The sequence below is a fragment of the Strongylocentrotus purpuratus genome, unplaced genomic scaffold, assembly GCF_000002235.5.
Source record: "Strongylocentrotus purpuratus isolate Spur 01 unplaced genomic scaffold, Spur_5.0 spur5_scaffold_5, whole genome shotgun sequence".
Taxonomy (NCBI): domain Eukaryota; kingdom Metazoa; phylum Echinodermata; class Echinoidea; order Camarodonta; family Strongylocentrotidae; genus Strongylocentrotus; species Strongylocentrotus purpuratus.
In genome coordinates, this window is record NW_022145611.1 from 44,353,952 (window position 1) to 44,369,642 (window position 15,691).

At 37.8% G+C, this 15,691-nt stretch overlaps 2 protein-coding genes across 2 annotated transcripts; one reads left to right on the forward strand and one right to left on the reverse strand.

Annotated features, from left to right (window-relative positions):
* Positions 1-534: 534 nt before the first annotated feature.
* LOC577744 (lactase-phlorizin hydrolase) lies at positions 535-4,767 on the forward strand. The gene is made up of 4 exons (XM_011666119.2): positions 535-968; positions 1,810-2,284; positions 3,059-3,623; positions 4,304-4,767. The coding sequence occupies exons 1-4, from the start codon at positions 721-723 to the stop codon at positions 4,504-4,506; spliced, it is 1,491 nt and encodes a 496-aa protein (XP_011664421.1). The 5' UTR covers positions 535-720; the 3' UTR covers positions 4,507-4,767.
* Positions 4,768-7,570: 2,803 nt separating this feature from the next.
* LOC105438387 (lactase-phlorizin hydrolase) lies at positions 7,571-12,523 on the reverse strand. The gene is made up of 4 exons (XM_030998853.1): positions 12,081-12,523; positions 11,069-11,543; positions 10,148-10,709; positions 7,571-9,274 (listed from the first exon to the last, which is right to left on the reverse strand). The coding sequence occupies exons 1-4, from the start codon at positions 12,377-12,379 to the stop codon at positions 8,988-8,990; spliced, it is 1,623 nt and encodes a 540-aa protein (XP_030854713.1). The 5' UTR covers positions 12,380-12,523; the 3' UTR covers positions 7,571-8,987.
* Positions 12,524-15,691: the final 3,168 nt, after the last annotated feature.

A 15,691-nucleotide genomic window follows, 5' to 3' on the forward strand; every position in this document is an offset into this window, starting at 1 on the left:
GACTTTAATTCGTCGTTGCGACGATTGAGGTGATCCGCCCAGACAACTACCCCCCCCCAGACAACTGCCCCCTACGAACCACCCTCTAGGACAACTACCCCCGGACAACTATCCTAGGGTAGTTGTCCTGCTGGGTAGTTGTCCGGAGGTAGTTGTCCTAGGGGTAGTTGTCCTAGAGGGTGGTTATCCTATATAGTGGTGGTTATCCGAGGGTGGTTGTCCAGGGGTCAGGTGTCCGGTTACGTGTATGTACATCCACACTATGCTGTAAACTAAATTAATGCCTCTAGGCACTTCACACAAATATTTTTGCTATTCATTCAAACGTTGGATGAGAAAGTCATGGCTAAATAAATTGTTACAATTCCATATCGCTATGTACAGTATGTTATTAGTCGTCGTATATCCTAAGCTATACTGTGCTATACGCTGTTTTTTTTTCTATGGAGAGTATCAAAGTCCGATCAGATATTATAATTGAGTTTCCGGCATCTCTTTTTTATGATGTTTGCGATGTACGTTGAAAGTATATTTGCCTTTAGTTTTAATCTGACCTGTGACCCCCAAACTCATTGTGCGAAAACTTGATGATCAATTACAAAACCAACGTGTACAAAAGAATATTGTAAATAAGACTTTGTTCGCACTTCAACCAATACGAGCACTGAGGTATCCGTAAAGGTTATATACGAATCTGAGTTTGATGAGGTAAGACGAACGATGTCGACAACCGATTCTAAAGACGACTACGTGTTCCCTGACGTGTTCAACGACCCCGAGAGAGATGCTTTCCTCTACGGAACATTCCCAGAAGGTTTCATCTGGAGTTCAGCGACGTCATCATATCAGATCGAAGGAGCTTGGAATGAAGATGGGAAGGGAGTATGTAACTGGGATACTTTCAGTCACACCAAATGCAGTATTCAGAATGGTGATACTGGAGATGTAGCTTGTGATAGCTACCATAAGTAAGTGTATGGACATTCTGAAGAGCAGTTGAAAATGTATGCTCCAAATTCAATACATCTTTTTAATGGGATACCAAATAGTAATGGGTGATTATGGTGGGTGTTTGCATGGAGGGATAGGGTGCCAAACGCTTCTTGGTCCTCTACTTGTCTCATTTGGACAAGATGAGGGGTTGATCTAACATTCTGAACCGCGACCCGTGTGATCCACAGTCCGGAGACGTATCCACTAGACCACGACATTGACAATTTATCAATGTCGGCACCGAACGTTTCTTTAAAGGTAAAGACCAGTTATGGTCATGCGATTGCATTGTGAAAGAAACGTTGTGGGATCGATCAGAAAAGGTTGATCATCTAGCATCTAGCATCTGCAAGGTTCTGGAATCATCAAAATGATAAGAAATTTGGCCCATTCTTCGTAAAGTTACAAGCACTATACACAGAAAGATGTATATGGGACTACCCTATATCTCTCACAGACCATGAGAGAAACAAATTTACCAAATATATGAATTAGTAGGCGGTTTCCCGGCAAATTTTTTATCATCATGTATTAGTCACAACATATTCTTTCACATGATTGGTAATGAGAGCTTCCATTTCATTTTTTGAAATTGGGGCGTTTCCAATACTGGTCTTTACCTTTAAAGTAAGGTGCAACTATTGAAATAATAACGAAGAATGGTCTAGAGTAGTGCCAATAGTTCATCTCTTGCCCTCAAGTACTCGCTGATGGTATATGTTCAAATTGAAAAATATACATTAATATTATTGAAAATAGTTGTGCTGTAATAATACGCTCATTGAATGATGTACAAAATTATAATATTTTTCCTAGGTATAAAGAAGATGTTGCTTTGATGAAGGCGATGGGTCTCAAGTATTATCGCTTCTCAATCTCTTGGCCTCGAGTTCTCCCTGACGGTACTCTCAACAATGTCAACGAAGCCGGCATCGCTTACTACAACAACCTGATCGATGAACTCCGACTCAACGACATCATACCCATGGTCACTCTCTTCCACTGGGATACACCTCAGACCCTGGAAGACCTCGGTGGGTGGGACAATGAGGACATCATTGACCGTTTCAACGACTACGCCGAGATCTGTTTCAAGAAGTTTGGTGATCGAGTACCGCTATGGATCACTTTCAATGAGCCTTGGATCACATCGGTTAAAGGCTATGGTACTGGAGAATTCGCTCCAGGAATCAAAGAGATCGGAACCAAAGTCTACAGGGTGTCTCATAACATCATCAAAGCTCATGCTAAAGCTTGGCACACCTATGATGACAAATACAGAAAGCTGCAGGTATGTAGGCCTATTAGAAAGATTAATTAGAGTATCTAGCTATATTTCATACAGTCCTAATAAATATCAACACTGAAAATATCACTCTTCAGCTCGAATGGCTTAAATAGGTACATCAAAGTGTTTTAGAATGGACATAGAATAAAATTTAGTATCAACGGTCCGATTTGTAACATATATATTATGTTAATTAAAATAAGTTCCTAAAGAATAAGTTGACTGTCACTTTATAACATATTATAAGTGAGGGTTGGTAAAGTGGCAACTATCAAGTCATTGGGGGGGGGGGGGGGGGGCTAAGAGAATGTTTTAACCGGATGACTCTGGGTATTGGTGCTAATGCATTATGTTGTATAATTTTCGTATTCCATTGTGTTTTAAATCCCCCTCTTAATTACGTCTTTCTCTACTGCTACGGTTTTCACAATAATGTTTATATTACCAGGAACATATAATATACAATATTTTAAGAGGTTCCTCACATTCTACTTAATCTATAATATGAATTGAGAATTATTGAAACGTGCTAATATATACTACATGTATTGTATAATTTGTATTTTATATGTATATCTATATTTTTTTGTAAAATGTGGAACAAATAAAAACTTGAAATCATGAAACTTGAAAACTTGAAATGTGTGGGTGACGAAAGATAATCTGCAAAGTTTATAAAGTCATACGTGATAAAGGTGCAACCATCTGTAAGTTGGGATGAAATACCTTTTAAGCCGACTTCTCATTATTTGCCTAATTTGATGTTATTCAATCTAGGGCGGCAAGGCGGGGATTACTCTCGATGGTGATTTCGCTGAACCGTTTGATCGTTCAAACAAAGCACATGTAGAAGCAGCAGAAACCTTCCTCCAATTCAAATTTGGCTGGTTCGCGCATCCAATATTCGTCAATGGTGACTACCCAGAAATCATGAAAACAAAGATCGCATCGAAAAGCATTGCTCAAGGTTTAGGTACATCCCGACTGCCAGAGTTTAGTCAAGAGGAGAAAGCATATATCAAAGGTACCAGCGATTTCTTCGGTCTCAACGCATACACAACGCAGTACGCAACTGACGCAACAGAAGGATTGTCGCATCCTCCAAGCTACTGGAATGACCCGGATGTAAAGACCTGGCAAGATGAGGGGTGGCCAAAATCTGGATCTAGCTGGTTGAGAGTGGTTCCATGGGGTTTGAGGCGACTTCTGAAGTGGGTAAATGACCGTTATCATGCACCTATCTATATCACTGAGAACGGAGTTTCTACATCAGATGTCTTTGAGCTTGATGATCAACTCAGGCAGAAGTTTTATCAAGCTTACGTCAATGAAGTTTTAAAAGGTAAATCATAGGTCTTTTTCTACTTTTGTAAATAGGTCCGTCCTATAAATCACAATGAACTGACACATATTGTTATTAAGATATTACTAACTATTACCCACTAGACAGTATCTACTAAATTTGCTGGTAAACAGTAAACGGTCGATTGATTTTCCCTTTCCATTAAAGACCGTCAATACTACTGGGCCATAAGGGATTAGACCACACAGCGAGGTCACTGACAGGTGGCTATCTCATTAACTCAGCTCTCAACTAACATAAGAAAAAGAGGATCATGGGGGACCAACAGGCACCAATTGGGGAAGTTTTCTATATAGAGGGAGCAAGTAGCTACAAGTAGGACAGTGGGGCTTTAAATGACTTAAGCCTACATGTATATTTATTTTGCGACAGAATAATTGTTATATCCGAAATGGAGTGGTTGGCGCACCATTATGACTTGATGCAATCCATTTTTAACTTATACTTTCAAAAATATCGACTAAAAAGTGTAAATCTATATCAAATTTAAATAAAAAGACTAATGTATCAAAGCAGTCTTTGGTTAACACCCTGCTATACTCGACTGTGATAAATCTGTATTTGTATACTCGTATGCAACTTTTGAGGAATTATGCATTGAATATATTTGAATTTTTCTAGTTTTTTTTCTTCTATTTTGCATTTATATACTTCTCTAGCCATCAAGTTAGACGGTGTTGACGTCAGAGGTTATACTGCGTGGTCACTCTTGGACAACTTTGAATGGGCTTCTGGGTACAGTGAGCGGTTCGGAATGCATTACGTCGACTTCAATGATCCCGAGCGACCACGAACAGCTAAGAAATCAGCAAGCTTATATTCCAAAATCGTCAAAGAAAACGGATTTGTAAAAGAGTTATAAGGATAGACTACTCCTTTGATGTTGAATTCTTGAAGGGGAAATCCTTTGAAAGAATACTAAAAAAACAAAGAAATAGTGTCATTATAAAACTTAGTGTTAGAGATGGTTTCATACATAAAAATTTAATTCTCACTTTATATAACTTAATACTCAATTTTGCATGATAATGTTCTCTTTCGTCGTTTGTAAGTATTTCTTGTTTATGCGCTTTGTGTCCCATTTGCAGACCCCAACAAATGAAAAGGTTAAATTCCAACGGCATTTGAAAGATAATACTAATTTAGAACTGCCCTAAAAAAAGGTGGGGCTTGAAAACGTCTTCAAATGGGAAAATAACGACTATTAGTTGCCAAATCGACTTAGGAGCTATAGAGCCAGTAAGTAATAGTCTGATTTTCAGACCATTATACCGCATGGTCGTACGTTTTATGCTGCGCAAAGATTCAATCAGTTTAATTTTGGCCATCACAAGAAGTGGGTTATTGATGTAGACAAATGCTCATGTACCCTTTTACAGCTCATTTTATGTATGTTATTACCAAAGAAGAAAAAAAAGCCAGTCAGTCACTCTTAGACAGCAGATGGTAGAATTTTTGTACAGGTGAAAGCGTCTGGCGGCAAGTTGAACACATCAATTGTGTCTTCTGAAGCAGATCTTGTACGTCTGAACATATTGTGATGACTCTGAGTGCTTTCCTTTTGCCATTTTTCTCATTTCTCATTTCGAATCGACATCATACCGTCCGAACACTGAAATCTGTAGTTCTGGCAAGTTTGATATGTGTTTTCTTTTTTTCCTTGATCGAACAACTGACTTTTTAATCTTTATTTGTTATTGCGTTTACCTATATAAGTCCGTTTTATTCTCCTAACTGGACTTTGATCAGTGAATATTTTCAGATATTCCTCTTCTTTTTTTTAATGCACTGTTTTATATTGCTTATAGTCTACTTGGTGTACTTGTTTTTATCTTTCATTTGTAATAGTATATAATGTGTGACTCAATTTTAAGCCGACCCAATTCGTTTACATTTAACGACCTTGACTCTTTAAACGGAGTGGACAGTGACCTACATCCTCAGTCAAATTACTATTCATGTGATGAGTTCAATGGATTCATAGATGCAAAAGATAAGGTTTCTCAGAATTTTTCCTGTATTCATTTTAATTGTCGAAGTCTCGTCAAGAACTTTGACATATTTTCCCTGTTTTTAAATGACATTCATCATAATTTCACTATAATAGGACTAACAGAAACATGGTTTAAGCCTGAAGATTCATTGAGTTTGTACAACATTGATAACTATGATTTGATTGTGAATAATAGATCTCAAAGAATATATTGAATTAAAAATTTGAGAATTTGAATTTGAATACATGACATATTCGTAATTCCTGCGAAGTTCTACATAATTTGAGGTTGGCTGCGAAAGGGACATAGTACCTTTAGGAAAGGTGCTTTATAAATGTTATATTAATATCATTATCATTATTATTATCATCATCATAATTTTGTTTAACCTACTAACTCTACTACACAGAGGTGACGTAGTCACGTGGATACGTCTTCGGACTGTGGATCGTATGGTTCGTGGTTCGAGTCCCACTGTGGCACCTGTGTCCTTTGGCAACACATTATTCTACATTTTGTCACTCTCCGCCCAGGTGGTAAATGGGCACCGGAATGAAGAAATTACTTGAATGCTGTAAGCACCCAAATCGGTAACCTAGCAGAGAAAATGTATTATTGGAGCGCCTTGAGAACATTGCATGGTGGGTGCGCGATAAAAATATCCATTATTATTATTGTTATTATTATAATTTTTTAAGATAGTTTTTATTATCGTTATTATTGTTATTATCGTTATTATCATTATCATTAGAATTGTATTATTAGTTTATTTATTATTTTATTTACTTTTTTAAGGAGGTACGGTTGAATTTCGCAGTTTAAAAATTGCCAGTTGTCAAAGGAAATTTCATCAGGGAAGGAGAGAAACAATTCATCACGAGTTATAAAGAAGAAGTCCAAGGAGTGTAACTTATTTTCTACTCTAGGTTAATTTTTTCATTTATGACAACTAAACAATGATAAAATAGCCACGTGTCTATTGATATTGCGCACGTAAACGTTTCAGGGGATGTTCAATTGTTATACAGGCTTTACCCCAGCTCCCCTTGGGCGATAAAAGTATTTAAAGAATAAATTTCTACCAAGTACCTATTTATTATGCCTGGGTGGAGAGTGGAAAATGTAGATATATATATATATATATATATATATATATATAGTGTTAAAGGGCATTTAGTGCCCCGGCGGGACTCGAACCGCGAACCATGTGATCCACAGTCAGGTGACATCCACTAGACATCGACACCTTTACAGACCACGACACCTCTATACTTTCCCTCTCTCTATCTCTCCAATATGAAAACCATTCATTACTTTATTTGCTATTGATAATAATAATAATAATAGTGAAAATTTAATTCTCATATCCCTGCTTGAACTGTGAGTAGGAGTACTCACTTCGGAGGTGAGAAGTGAGTTCCAAAGTTCAGTGCCAGAACTTGAAAATCTTTGTAGATCTAATTACAATCTCCTTTTCTTATTCTCCCCTCCCTGACTTTCTTTGTTACGTACTCCACCTCTCCCTCCTCTCTCTCTCTCTCTCTCTCTCTCTCTCTCTCTCTCTCTCTCTCTCATTCTTTCTTTTTCTCTTTCGGTCTCCTTCATTTTCTCTTTTTTTCTGTCGATGTCCCTACTCTCGTGTTGTTTCTTTTTTTCGATCCCCTCTCTCTCTCTCTCTCTCTCTCTCTGTCTGTCTGTCCCTGTCTCTCTCTCTCTCTCTGTCTCTCTTTCTATAATTCCTTCATTATCTCTTTTTTTTCTGTCGATGTTCATACTCTCGTGTTATTTCTTTTTGTCTCGACCCCCCCTCTCTCTCTCTCTGTCTCTCTGTGTGTCTCTCTCTAAGTCACTCTCTGTGTTTATTCCTTTCTCATTCCTTCTTTTTTTTGCTTTTCTCTTCCTCTGATAGATAAATCTGATATCCAGTGGTGATACGGTGAATTACAATTATTATGCCTATGTTTTGTAAAACACAATATACATATTGTGAATGAAGGTTATGTAATAAATACAAATACACCTTACAATCATGAAGAACTCATCAAATTCAAATAAAGATATAAATACATTTTCGGGGCATATTACGTGCGTATTTCATGGGCGTATTTCATGCTAATCCAAATGTTTGTATTGTTTACTTTTTCGTACCAAAGTTCTTTTAATGAATGTGATGATATCCAAGCTTCCTTCAGAACAATCTTACGAATAACATTGGAAAATATCCGGTTTATTACCGTTTAGTCTACAACTAGTTCGTCTACTACCTAATTGGTCTATTCCCATATGGTCTACTCCCAGCCAGTCTATCTGGTCTATTTAGATTTGGTCTAATTTCCGATAAGTTGACTACCAATTTGGTATATCACTCATTTGGTCTTATTGCCAGTCGTTCTAATGTCCAGTTTGTATAATGCTCGATTCGTCTACCATCCATATATCTTTGATTAAATGATTTACATTAAACAGAGTTCAGGTCAACATAAACATGGACACAAATGAAACGTTAATAAAAAAAAAAATAAAATAAAAAAAACATCCAATGAATATTGTTAAATAATGAATGTAAATGGAAGATTATTACACCATGTATCATTCTTGTAAGTTTATCTTTATTTTCATGATGTTTTTGTTCAATGTATACCCACTATTGTTATAGTTTCATTAAAAGCAACCCAGTATCACTGCCGATACGTAACATAACCCCTCTAAGAATGCATTTACATCGTTTCCTTACTTTATTAACTGTTGTTTTACAGGCTTTGGATGTGATAAGACCCTTAATCAAGAATAGAACATAAGGCATGTAAATTGTATTTTCAAGATAAATATAAGTTATTTATGACATCATTTTTCAAGACTTGCATTTTAGGCAATATGATTCAAAGCATACTGGAAATTAATAGAAATGTAAATGGACAGGTTGACATCTTATAATGACTTTCGTTTCATTACAGTTTAGCTGATTAACGATCAGCTTAGCATTATATTTATTCAACATTAACATACGAATGGAAGAGGAGAATAATCTCAGGTCTTAGAAAAGGAGGGAGGGAAAGAAAGAAATAATGGGAATGTGAAGCAAAGAGAGAGAGAGGAGGGGGGGGGGGGAGGGAGAGGGGGGGGGGGAGAGAGAAAGAGAAAAAAGAAAAAAAGAAAAGAGAAAGACCCGTTCATAAAGCATACACGTGTAAAAAATTCACTTTTTAATGTACAAATATGTATTCAATGGGTTTACAATTCTGATAACATATAATTGTTTTGTTTTATTCCCTATCTGATCACACAGACTTCGTAAACGTTTCAGAAATGTATTTTCACTTTACTTCACTTCACTATTAATGCTTTGAAATTAAATATTTAGAATCTGAGAGAGAAGAACCCCGAAGCATGTGAAGGCGAGACCATATGACGTGACGACATGAGCATTACCTTTGTCATCGCTTTTAATGAAGCCATTGTTTTTGATAATTTCTGATAGGACATCGACTGAGCCTTTAGCTAGTCGCTTTCGATCGGGGTCATTGAAGTCGACGAAATGGAGACCGAATCGCTCGCTATATCCAGCTCCCCACTCGAAGTTATCTAGTAATGACCAGGCTGTGTAACCTTTGACATTTGAACCATCCAGCACGATAGCTAAATGTAGGAAGGAAAAAAGAGATCAATGAATGAGGACGGGTGGGAGTTAGGCTGGAATAAAGAGATCTAGAACAAGACATAAAGTCACGAATTCACAAAGCAAGGTTTGAGCTCACACCAAGGTTTGAGCTCAAACCTCCTTTTGTTTCGCCAAACCTCCTTTTGTTCTTTACAAACCAGGTTTGTAAAAAACGCGTAAAACGCGTCATATGACGTACGAAAACCAAGGTTTGTCGACAAACTTCCTTTGTGAATTCGGGCCAGAGAGAGGGAGAGGGGGGGGGGGGGGGGGGGTGGGCAACAACAAGAAGATACAAGACATGTCACCAGAATTGAACAACAAGGCAAGAATGAGAATCACCCCCCCCCCCCCACAAAACCTCGTCTAAAGTATAAAGCTATGGTAGGACAAAAAAAAAACGAATAACCACATCGTATATAATAAGGACAATGGCGACTATCTGGACTTCCAATACAACTATCCCGGTAGAAATTCTGCACATGACTTTGGGGTACAACTCGTCTGCTTTAGTAGTACAGATTCGTTCTCATACGGGTGTTGTCTTGGGGTATTTGCCATAGAGTCATTACCATTATTTAATTTTGATATGTCAAACACTTTTAGATGATCTAATGTCCGATGGAAGGAATTTGCATTATAATCAAGGGACTGGAATTGTATTTCATGCTGCCGATCTGGAAATTTGTTGAGTCTTCTTAAAATTTGACGATCATATTAGAGCTCGTCTCTCAGTAGTTGAGACTTTTCCTCTTGACCAAAGTCGTTAGTCCTATTTTTATTCCATATGAACAAAATACTCCCATCTGAATCAGTTTATATTACCTAAAAGCCTAGGCAAACAAACTTACCTTTTAAAACCTCATTAATGTATGCTCGGTAGTACTTTTGTCTAATGATATCATCAAGTTCATACTTGTCGCCTGTCGAGACACCATTCTCAGTGACGTAGATTGGTACGTTGTATTCATTATCAATCCAATTAATGAGCCGGCGGATTCCCCATGGAACTATCTTCAACCAGCCAGAACCGGATCCAGGCCAGGACCCTTCTTGCCAAGAGATGACGTCAGAGTCCTTCCAGTAGCTAGGAGGATTAGAGAGGTCTTCCACGTTTGCCACTGCCTGGTTGGTTGTGTAGGTGTTGAGGCCGAAGAAGTCTCCTGTGCCTTTGATGTAGGCAATCTCCTCTGGCGTGAATGCGGGTAAGCGAGATTCACTCAAGCCTTGGGCAGTGCTCTTCTTGGCGATCTTGGTCTTCATAATCTCTGGATAGTCACCTTTGAAGATTGGATGAGCAAACCAACCGAGGTTAAACTGAAGAGCTCGATCAGATGCATCAAGACTGGTCTGGTTCGTCCTGTCCCATGGCTCTGACCAATCAGAGTTTAATGTGATACCTAATTGTCCATTCTGAAAGTGTTAAGGATAAAAAGAACATGATCATATCATAATACGTACTTACTCAATGAACACGTGGTTCTTTGGATAAGCAATATTTGTTACTAAATTAGTAAGCTGTGCAAGGTCAATTTTAATAAATAACACAAATCTTGTAATTGCCTTGCGTAAGACTGTTCAGCAGCTTAACTATCTCCCCCCCCCCCCGCGTTTAATAACAAGATGACAGACAATGAAATAAAGCAAATTATGATTGATAAAGTAAGTATCGCCATGGAATCCAGTAAGTGAAGTTGGAACAAAGTTTAAAGGTTTGTTTCTGTTTACAACAGTGTAGGACTCGCAGTGATTATTATAAAATGTATAAATACCTGGAAAGGTTTGTAGGTGTCGTTGTAGGCATGGTAAGCTGCAGCATGAGACTTTATGATATTATGGGTAACTCTGTACGGAGTGTATGCAATCTCTGAGATTCCTGGAGCAAACTGACCCGTGCCATACCCAAACAGAGTCACAATCCAAGGCTCATTGAATGTGATCCAGAGGGGGACTCGATCCCCGAACCTCTGGAAGCAGAGCTCGGCATAGTTCTTGAAGTGTTGTACGATGTCCGGATTGTCCCAACCACCAATGTCTTGCAGTGCTTGAGGAAGATCCCAATGATAGAGGGTGATCATAGGCTTGATACCGTTGGCAGCCATCTCATCGATAAGGCTTTGATAGAAGTTGATACCTGCCTCATTGATGTTGTTGATAGTGCCTTGTGGAAGGATGCGTGACCAAGCGATTGAAAACCGATAATATTTCAAACCCATGGCAGCCATTAAAGCAACGTCTTCCTTGTACCTGGAGTGAGATATAAATTCAAGGAAAGTTGGACTCTTCCTGGCCAATACTTTTATCATAGCGATTAAACAATGTTTGATACGAGTCAACAAGACTATGTTGAAAACTTTAAGACGTTTTACGTCCAATCTTAAATAATACTTCTACTACCTGAATGATTCAGAACAAGAATTATTCTTAGCCTAGCCAAGACAATCCCTCCCTAGACCTTACCACTAGTTATCTGAGGGTGACACGTGCCTGGTGAGTAGTATTCCAGGGTTGATAGTCCGAAGAGACGTCAGAACACAATTTAGCAACACACTGAGAAAACTTTTCACACTAAAACCATGACAACATGTAATGTTTGACATGCTTTGAGGTCCAAGAAACTGTTAAGATGAGCCATATACATATATAAATATTTTGGTCATTGTGATTGTCATTTACGAGGTTATGAGTTCGAATCCTATAAGTCGACTATTAAGTGTGGCCTTAGACAAGGAGTTTTACAATTTAAAATTATACAGGTAAAACGAGATGCAAAGGTTCACTCACTTATTGTAACTGTCACAAGAAATATCACCATTACTATTGCGATAAACATGGCCTCCTTCGTGGGTGAAGTTATCCCAGATGCTTTCTCCCTTCCCATCGGTGTTCCAACCTCCTTCGATCTGGTAAGCTGATGTCGCTGAACTGAATATGAAATCATCTGGAAAGGTTCCGTAGAGGAATGAATCTCTGTTTGGATCATTCCAATCATCAGGGTATACATACTCGGGATCATCACCCATGGTCGTACAAAGGCAACCGAGAACCATCGCGACGATGGTTAGTGATTTCAGAACACCCATCTTGAGAGAGAATCAATGTTACGTCCAGATCGAGAAAGAAGCTGGATGTATTCTCTTTGATCATAAAACCACCGTTCTTGTGATAGCGTCAATAAGAAATGCCTTATGTCATTAGGTTTGGTTGTGTAATTGATTCTTTAGTCTATTTAAATTAGTATTCTTATCTACAGCCCTAACAAACAATACGCTCTAAATAATGTGCATTAAAAACAGTGGCGGATCCAGCCGGCGGGAAGAGGGGGGGGGGGGGGGTCCAATCCGTGAGAAAATATTAGTTGCGACTCAGCCGTCGGTGAATAAGCGGGGGGGGGGGGGGGGTGAGACCACTATTTTTTTTGGACCTAATTCGTAAGATTTTTTTTGTTTTAATTTTTTTGTTGTTGACCCGTCAGCCCCCCCCGGATCCACGCCTGCAGAGGATCCAGCTGGCATCAAGGGGGGGGGGGGTAGCCGAATCTTAATGCAAAATTTAGTGCCGTGTCAGCCGGCCGGCGAATAAGCGGGAGGGGGGGCGCTTTTGTTTTTTGTTTTATAAAGGTTAACTTTACGTTATTATCCTATTTTGTTATCGTTTTGGGGGCTGGGGGGGGGGGGGGCGGTCCGGAAAATCGCTACGTGGATCCGCCCCTGTTAAAAAACCCATTTGACCCTGAATTATACTCTGCTATTAGTTACAAAACTTTGTATTTGTTATTTTGTTAATTTCTGAACAATTCAATAATTGATGCTTGTGTGATGGATGAATAATCGTCATCCCCTTTCAATAACATTTCCGTAATTTTTGATTTATGCTAGTAGGCAAACTTTCATCCACTCCTGTGTATTTCCACAAGCTTGAGAAAGTCCGTAATAGGTGAGGGTGAAAGATTGCCTAATAGCTCTTAAGGTTGGTGGAAACCCATGTAATAATCAACCGAACCAATGAAAGTTTTCTGTATCGCAAATCCACCTTGTTGGCGTCCCATCAGTCAATGCCAATAATTATGAGAGAAAACATGAATCGGTATGAGTTAACTTCATAGAAAGCAATGAGTCCATTTCATTTTTACCACCGAAGTATAACATAATGATCAACGTATTATTACAAATATTCCTCGCGTATTTATTATCGTCATACAACTCGAAGCTAATGCAGTAATCTGAAGCTTTCGATTAACCAACTTCTACTCCGGACGATAAAAGTATTAAACAATACATGTATAATATACGTGAACTTTAAACTTAAAAAATCTAAACCCATTAGGGGAGGTGTTTAGGACCTCGGCATTGATAAGATTGTTTAATTGAGGGTGTGTTTCTGTGGAATTTTCCATGAAAGCTCACGTATACACATTATAAATGAACCTCTTCAATGTGTAACTGAAATGTAATAGTTTTGTTTCGCGATTCATTTCTATGGATTTAATTTCGTGTATCTTTGAGAAATAATATAGCTCTGGTCCGAAAATGTAAATTAAAAATAAGCTACACCCATTAAGGGAGGTGTCTAGACCTCAGCATGGGATGAGATTGTTTACTTGAAGGGGGCGTTCCTTTATTACGATGCTGCGGTTTTGATCAAGGTGTGTCGATGGGTGTATTTCTGTGGAAGTTTAGCTGAAAGCACACGTATGCAAATTATTAACTATCCTTTTTAACCGTGAAACTTGAATGTAATAGATTTTTTTTCTCGCAATTCAACTGGTGTGGAACTGAATTATTTCATGTATATTTAAGACAAGCTATACCTTTTTTTCACTCACACTGTATAGCTCTAAATTGTTCTCGCCTATGTAAGGGTTAGTGGCTTGTATAGTATGCCACCCCTAAAATCATACCATTTAATAAGTTGATCGGGAGATGATATTCAAATATTAATGGTATGTAAATTCAACCTAAACCAGATAGCTTATAGCTATTCCCAAAATATTCGAGGCTTCTATTACTCAGACCATAAAGCAATGCTACATATCACGTGATTTGCTTGATTCTCTCTTGAGTTAGTGCAAATAATAGATTATAGCGATCGTACGTTCGAGACAAATAAATGCAATTTGTTTCTGTATATGTAAGGGTTCAAGAATCAAAGTCAGTGATTATGAAATGTTGCAATGTCGTAGCATTCACGTATTTAGAGCATGGCGGTATAGTCCTTCAAATTGAATCGAATCCGATAAAATGTTTGCAGTGGCTTGTTAATTATTGACAATGCCGGGGTTTGTTATTTAAAACAAATCTTTCCTTTCTTTATCGCCCTTCGCTTCGATTAAAAACGCCCCCCAAATCAGTGGAGTTTGTTTAAGGTGATAACCAAGTAAAAGAAGAAGAAGAGGAAGCAAATGAAAGGAAGAAGAAAAAGAAAAAGAAAAAGAAAACGGAAAAGAAGAAGAAGTAGAAGAAGAAAAAGAAGAAGAAGAAGAAGAAGAAGTAGAAGAAGAAGAAGAAGGAGAAGAAGAAGAAGAAGAAGTAGAAGAAAAAGAAGAAGAAGAAGTAGAAGAAGAAGAAGAAGGAGAAGAAGAAGAAGAAGAAGAAGAAGAAGAAGAAGAAGAAAAGGAAGAGAAAGAGGAATGAATACAGTAATTAAAAGAACAATTCACGGAAGAGGATGAAGAAGAAAACAAGAAGAGGAATAAGCAGACGAAGAAGAGGGGAAGAAAAAGTAAAATAATAATAAGAAGTCCTAAAAAAAAATTATGTTTACAGTGGGAAGAACATGTGCACAAAATATGAAATACGAATAGTTCGATTGAAGGAAGTCAGTAACCATGAACCTAATTTGGCATTTCCTCTTGTGGCTTTAATATAATTCACATATTAGTAGGTATAATCACTGAAAGGAATATTAATATTCCAATTTGAGCGCATTTGAACGTACATGTACATATGGAACAAGCGCTATGGAAATACATTATTATTTTTATTATTATTCCATTTGCTTCTTCCGGCAAGTGTTTTCTATTACACGCTTTATTCTGTCTAAAAGTTGTCAAATATGTATTATATAACTTATTTGTCAGTGAAAAAGGTCTCATGTTGCATAAATTCGAAGGCAGGTATCTTTTTTTAAATCTCTCTCTCTCTCTCTCTCTCCCTCAATTGTCTTGTTCTTCTGGTTTCTATTCTATTGTCTCATTCATAAATTTCGTTTAAAAAATGGCTCCACGAATCGTGTACAGAATGCATTTTAAAACTATTTTGTACCAATTCTAGATACAAGTTCATCGAAAAACTATCGCCTCTAAACCTCTACATTAAAGCACACACACATTCAATTGAAGGTCATGCTCTCTTCTTCAACATGATATCTAAACAAAAGACAGACATTCAAGCCAA

What these genes read in the sequence shown, in the direction of transcription:
- LOC577744 (XM_011666119.2), top strand. Translation starts at nt 721, where the DNA reads ATGTCGACAACCGATTCTAAAGACGACTACGTGTTCCCTGACGTGTTC. An exon ending in ACAAATACAGAAAGCTGCAG is followed by an intron (nt 2,285 to 3,058) that starts GTATGTAGGCCT and finishes TATTCAATCTAG; the next exon opens with GGCGGCAAGGCGGGGATTAC. An exon ending in CGTCAATGAAGTTTTAAAAG is followed by an intron (nt 3,624 to 4,303) that starts GTAAATCATAGG and finishes ATACTTCTCTAG; the next exon opens with CCATCAAGTTAGACGGTGTT.
- LOC105438387 (XM_030998853.1), bottom strand. Translation starts at nt 12,379, where the DNA reads ATGGGTGTTCTGAAATCACTAACCATCGTCGCGATGGTTCTCGGTTGC. An exon ending in TCTTGTGACAGTTACAATAA is followed by an intron (nt 11,544 to 12,080) that starts GTGAGTGAACCT and finishes ATCTCACTCCAG; the next exon opens with GTACAAGGAAGACGTTGCTT. An exon ending in CATTAATGAGGTTTTAAAAG is followed by an intron (nt 9,275 to 10,147) that starts GTAAGTTTGTTT and finishes TCCTACATTTAG; the next exon opens with CTATCGTGCTGGATGGTTCA.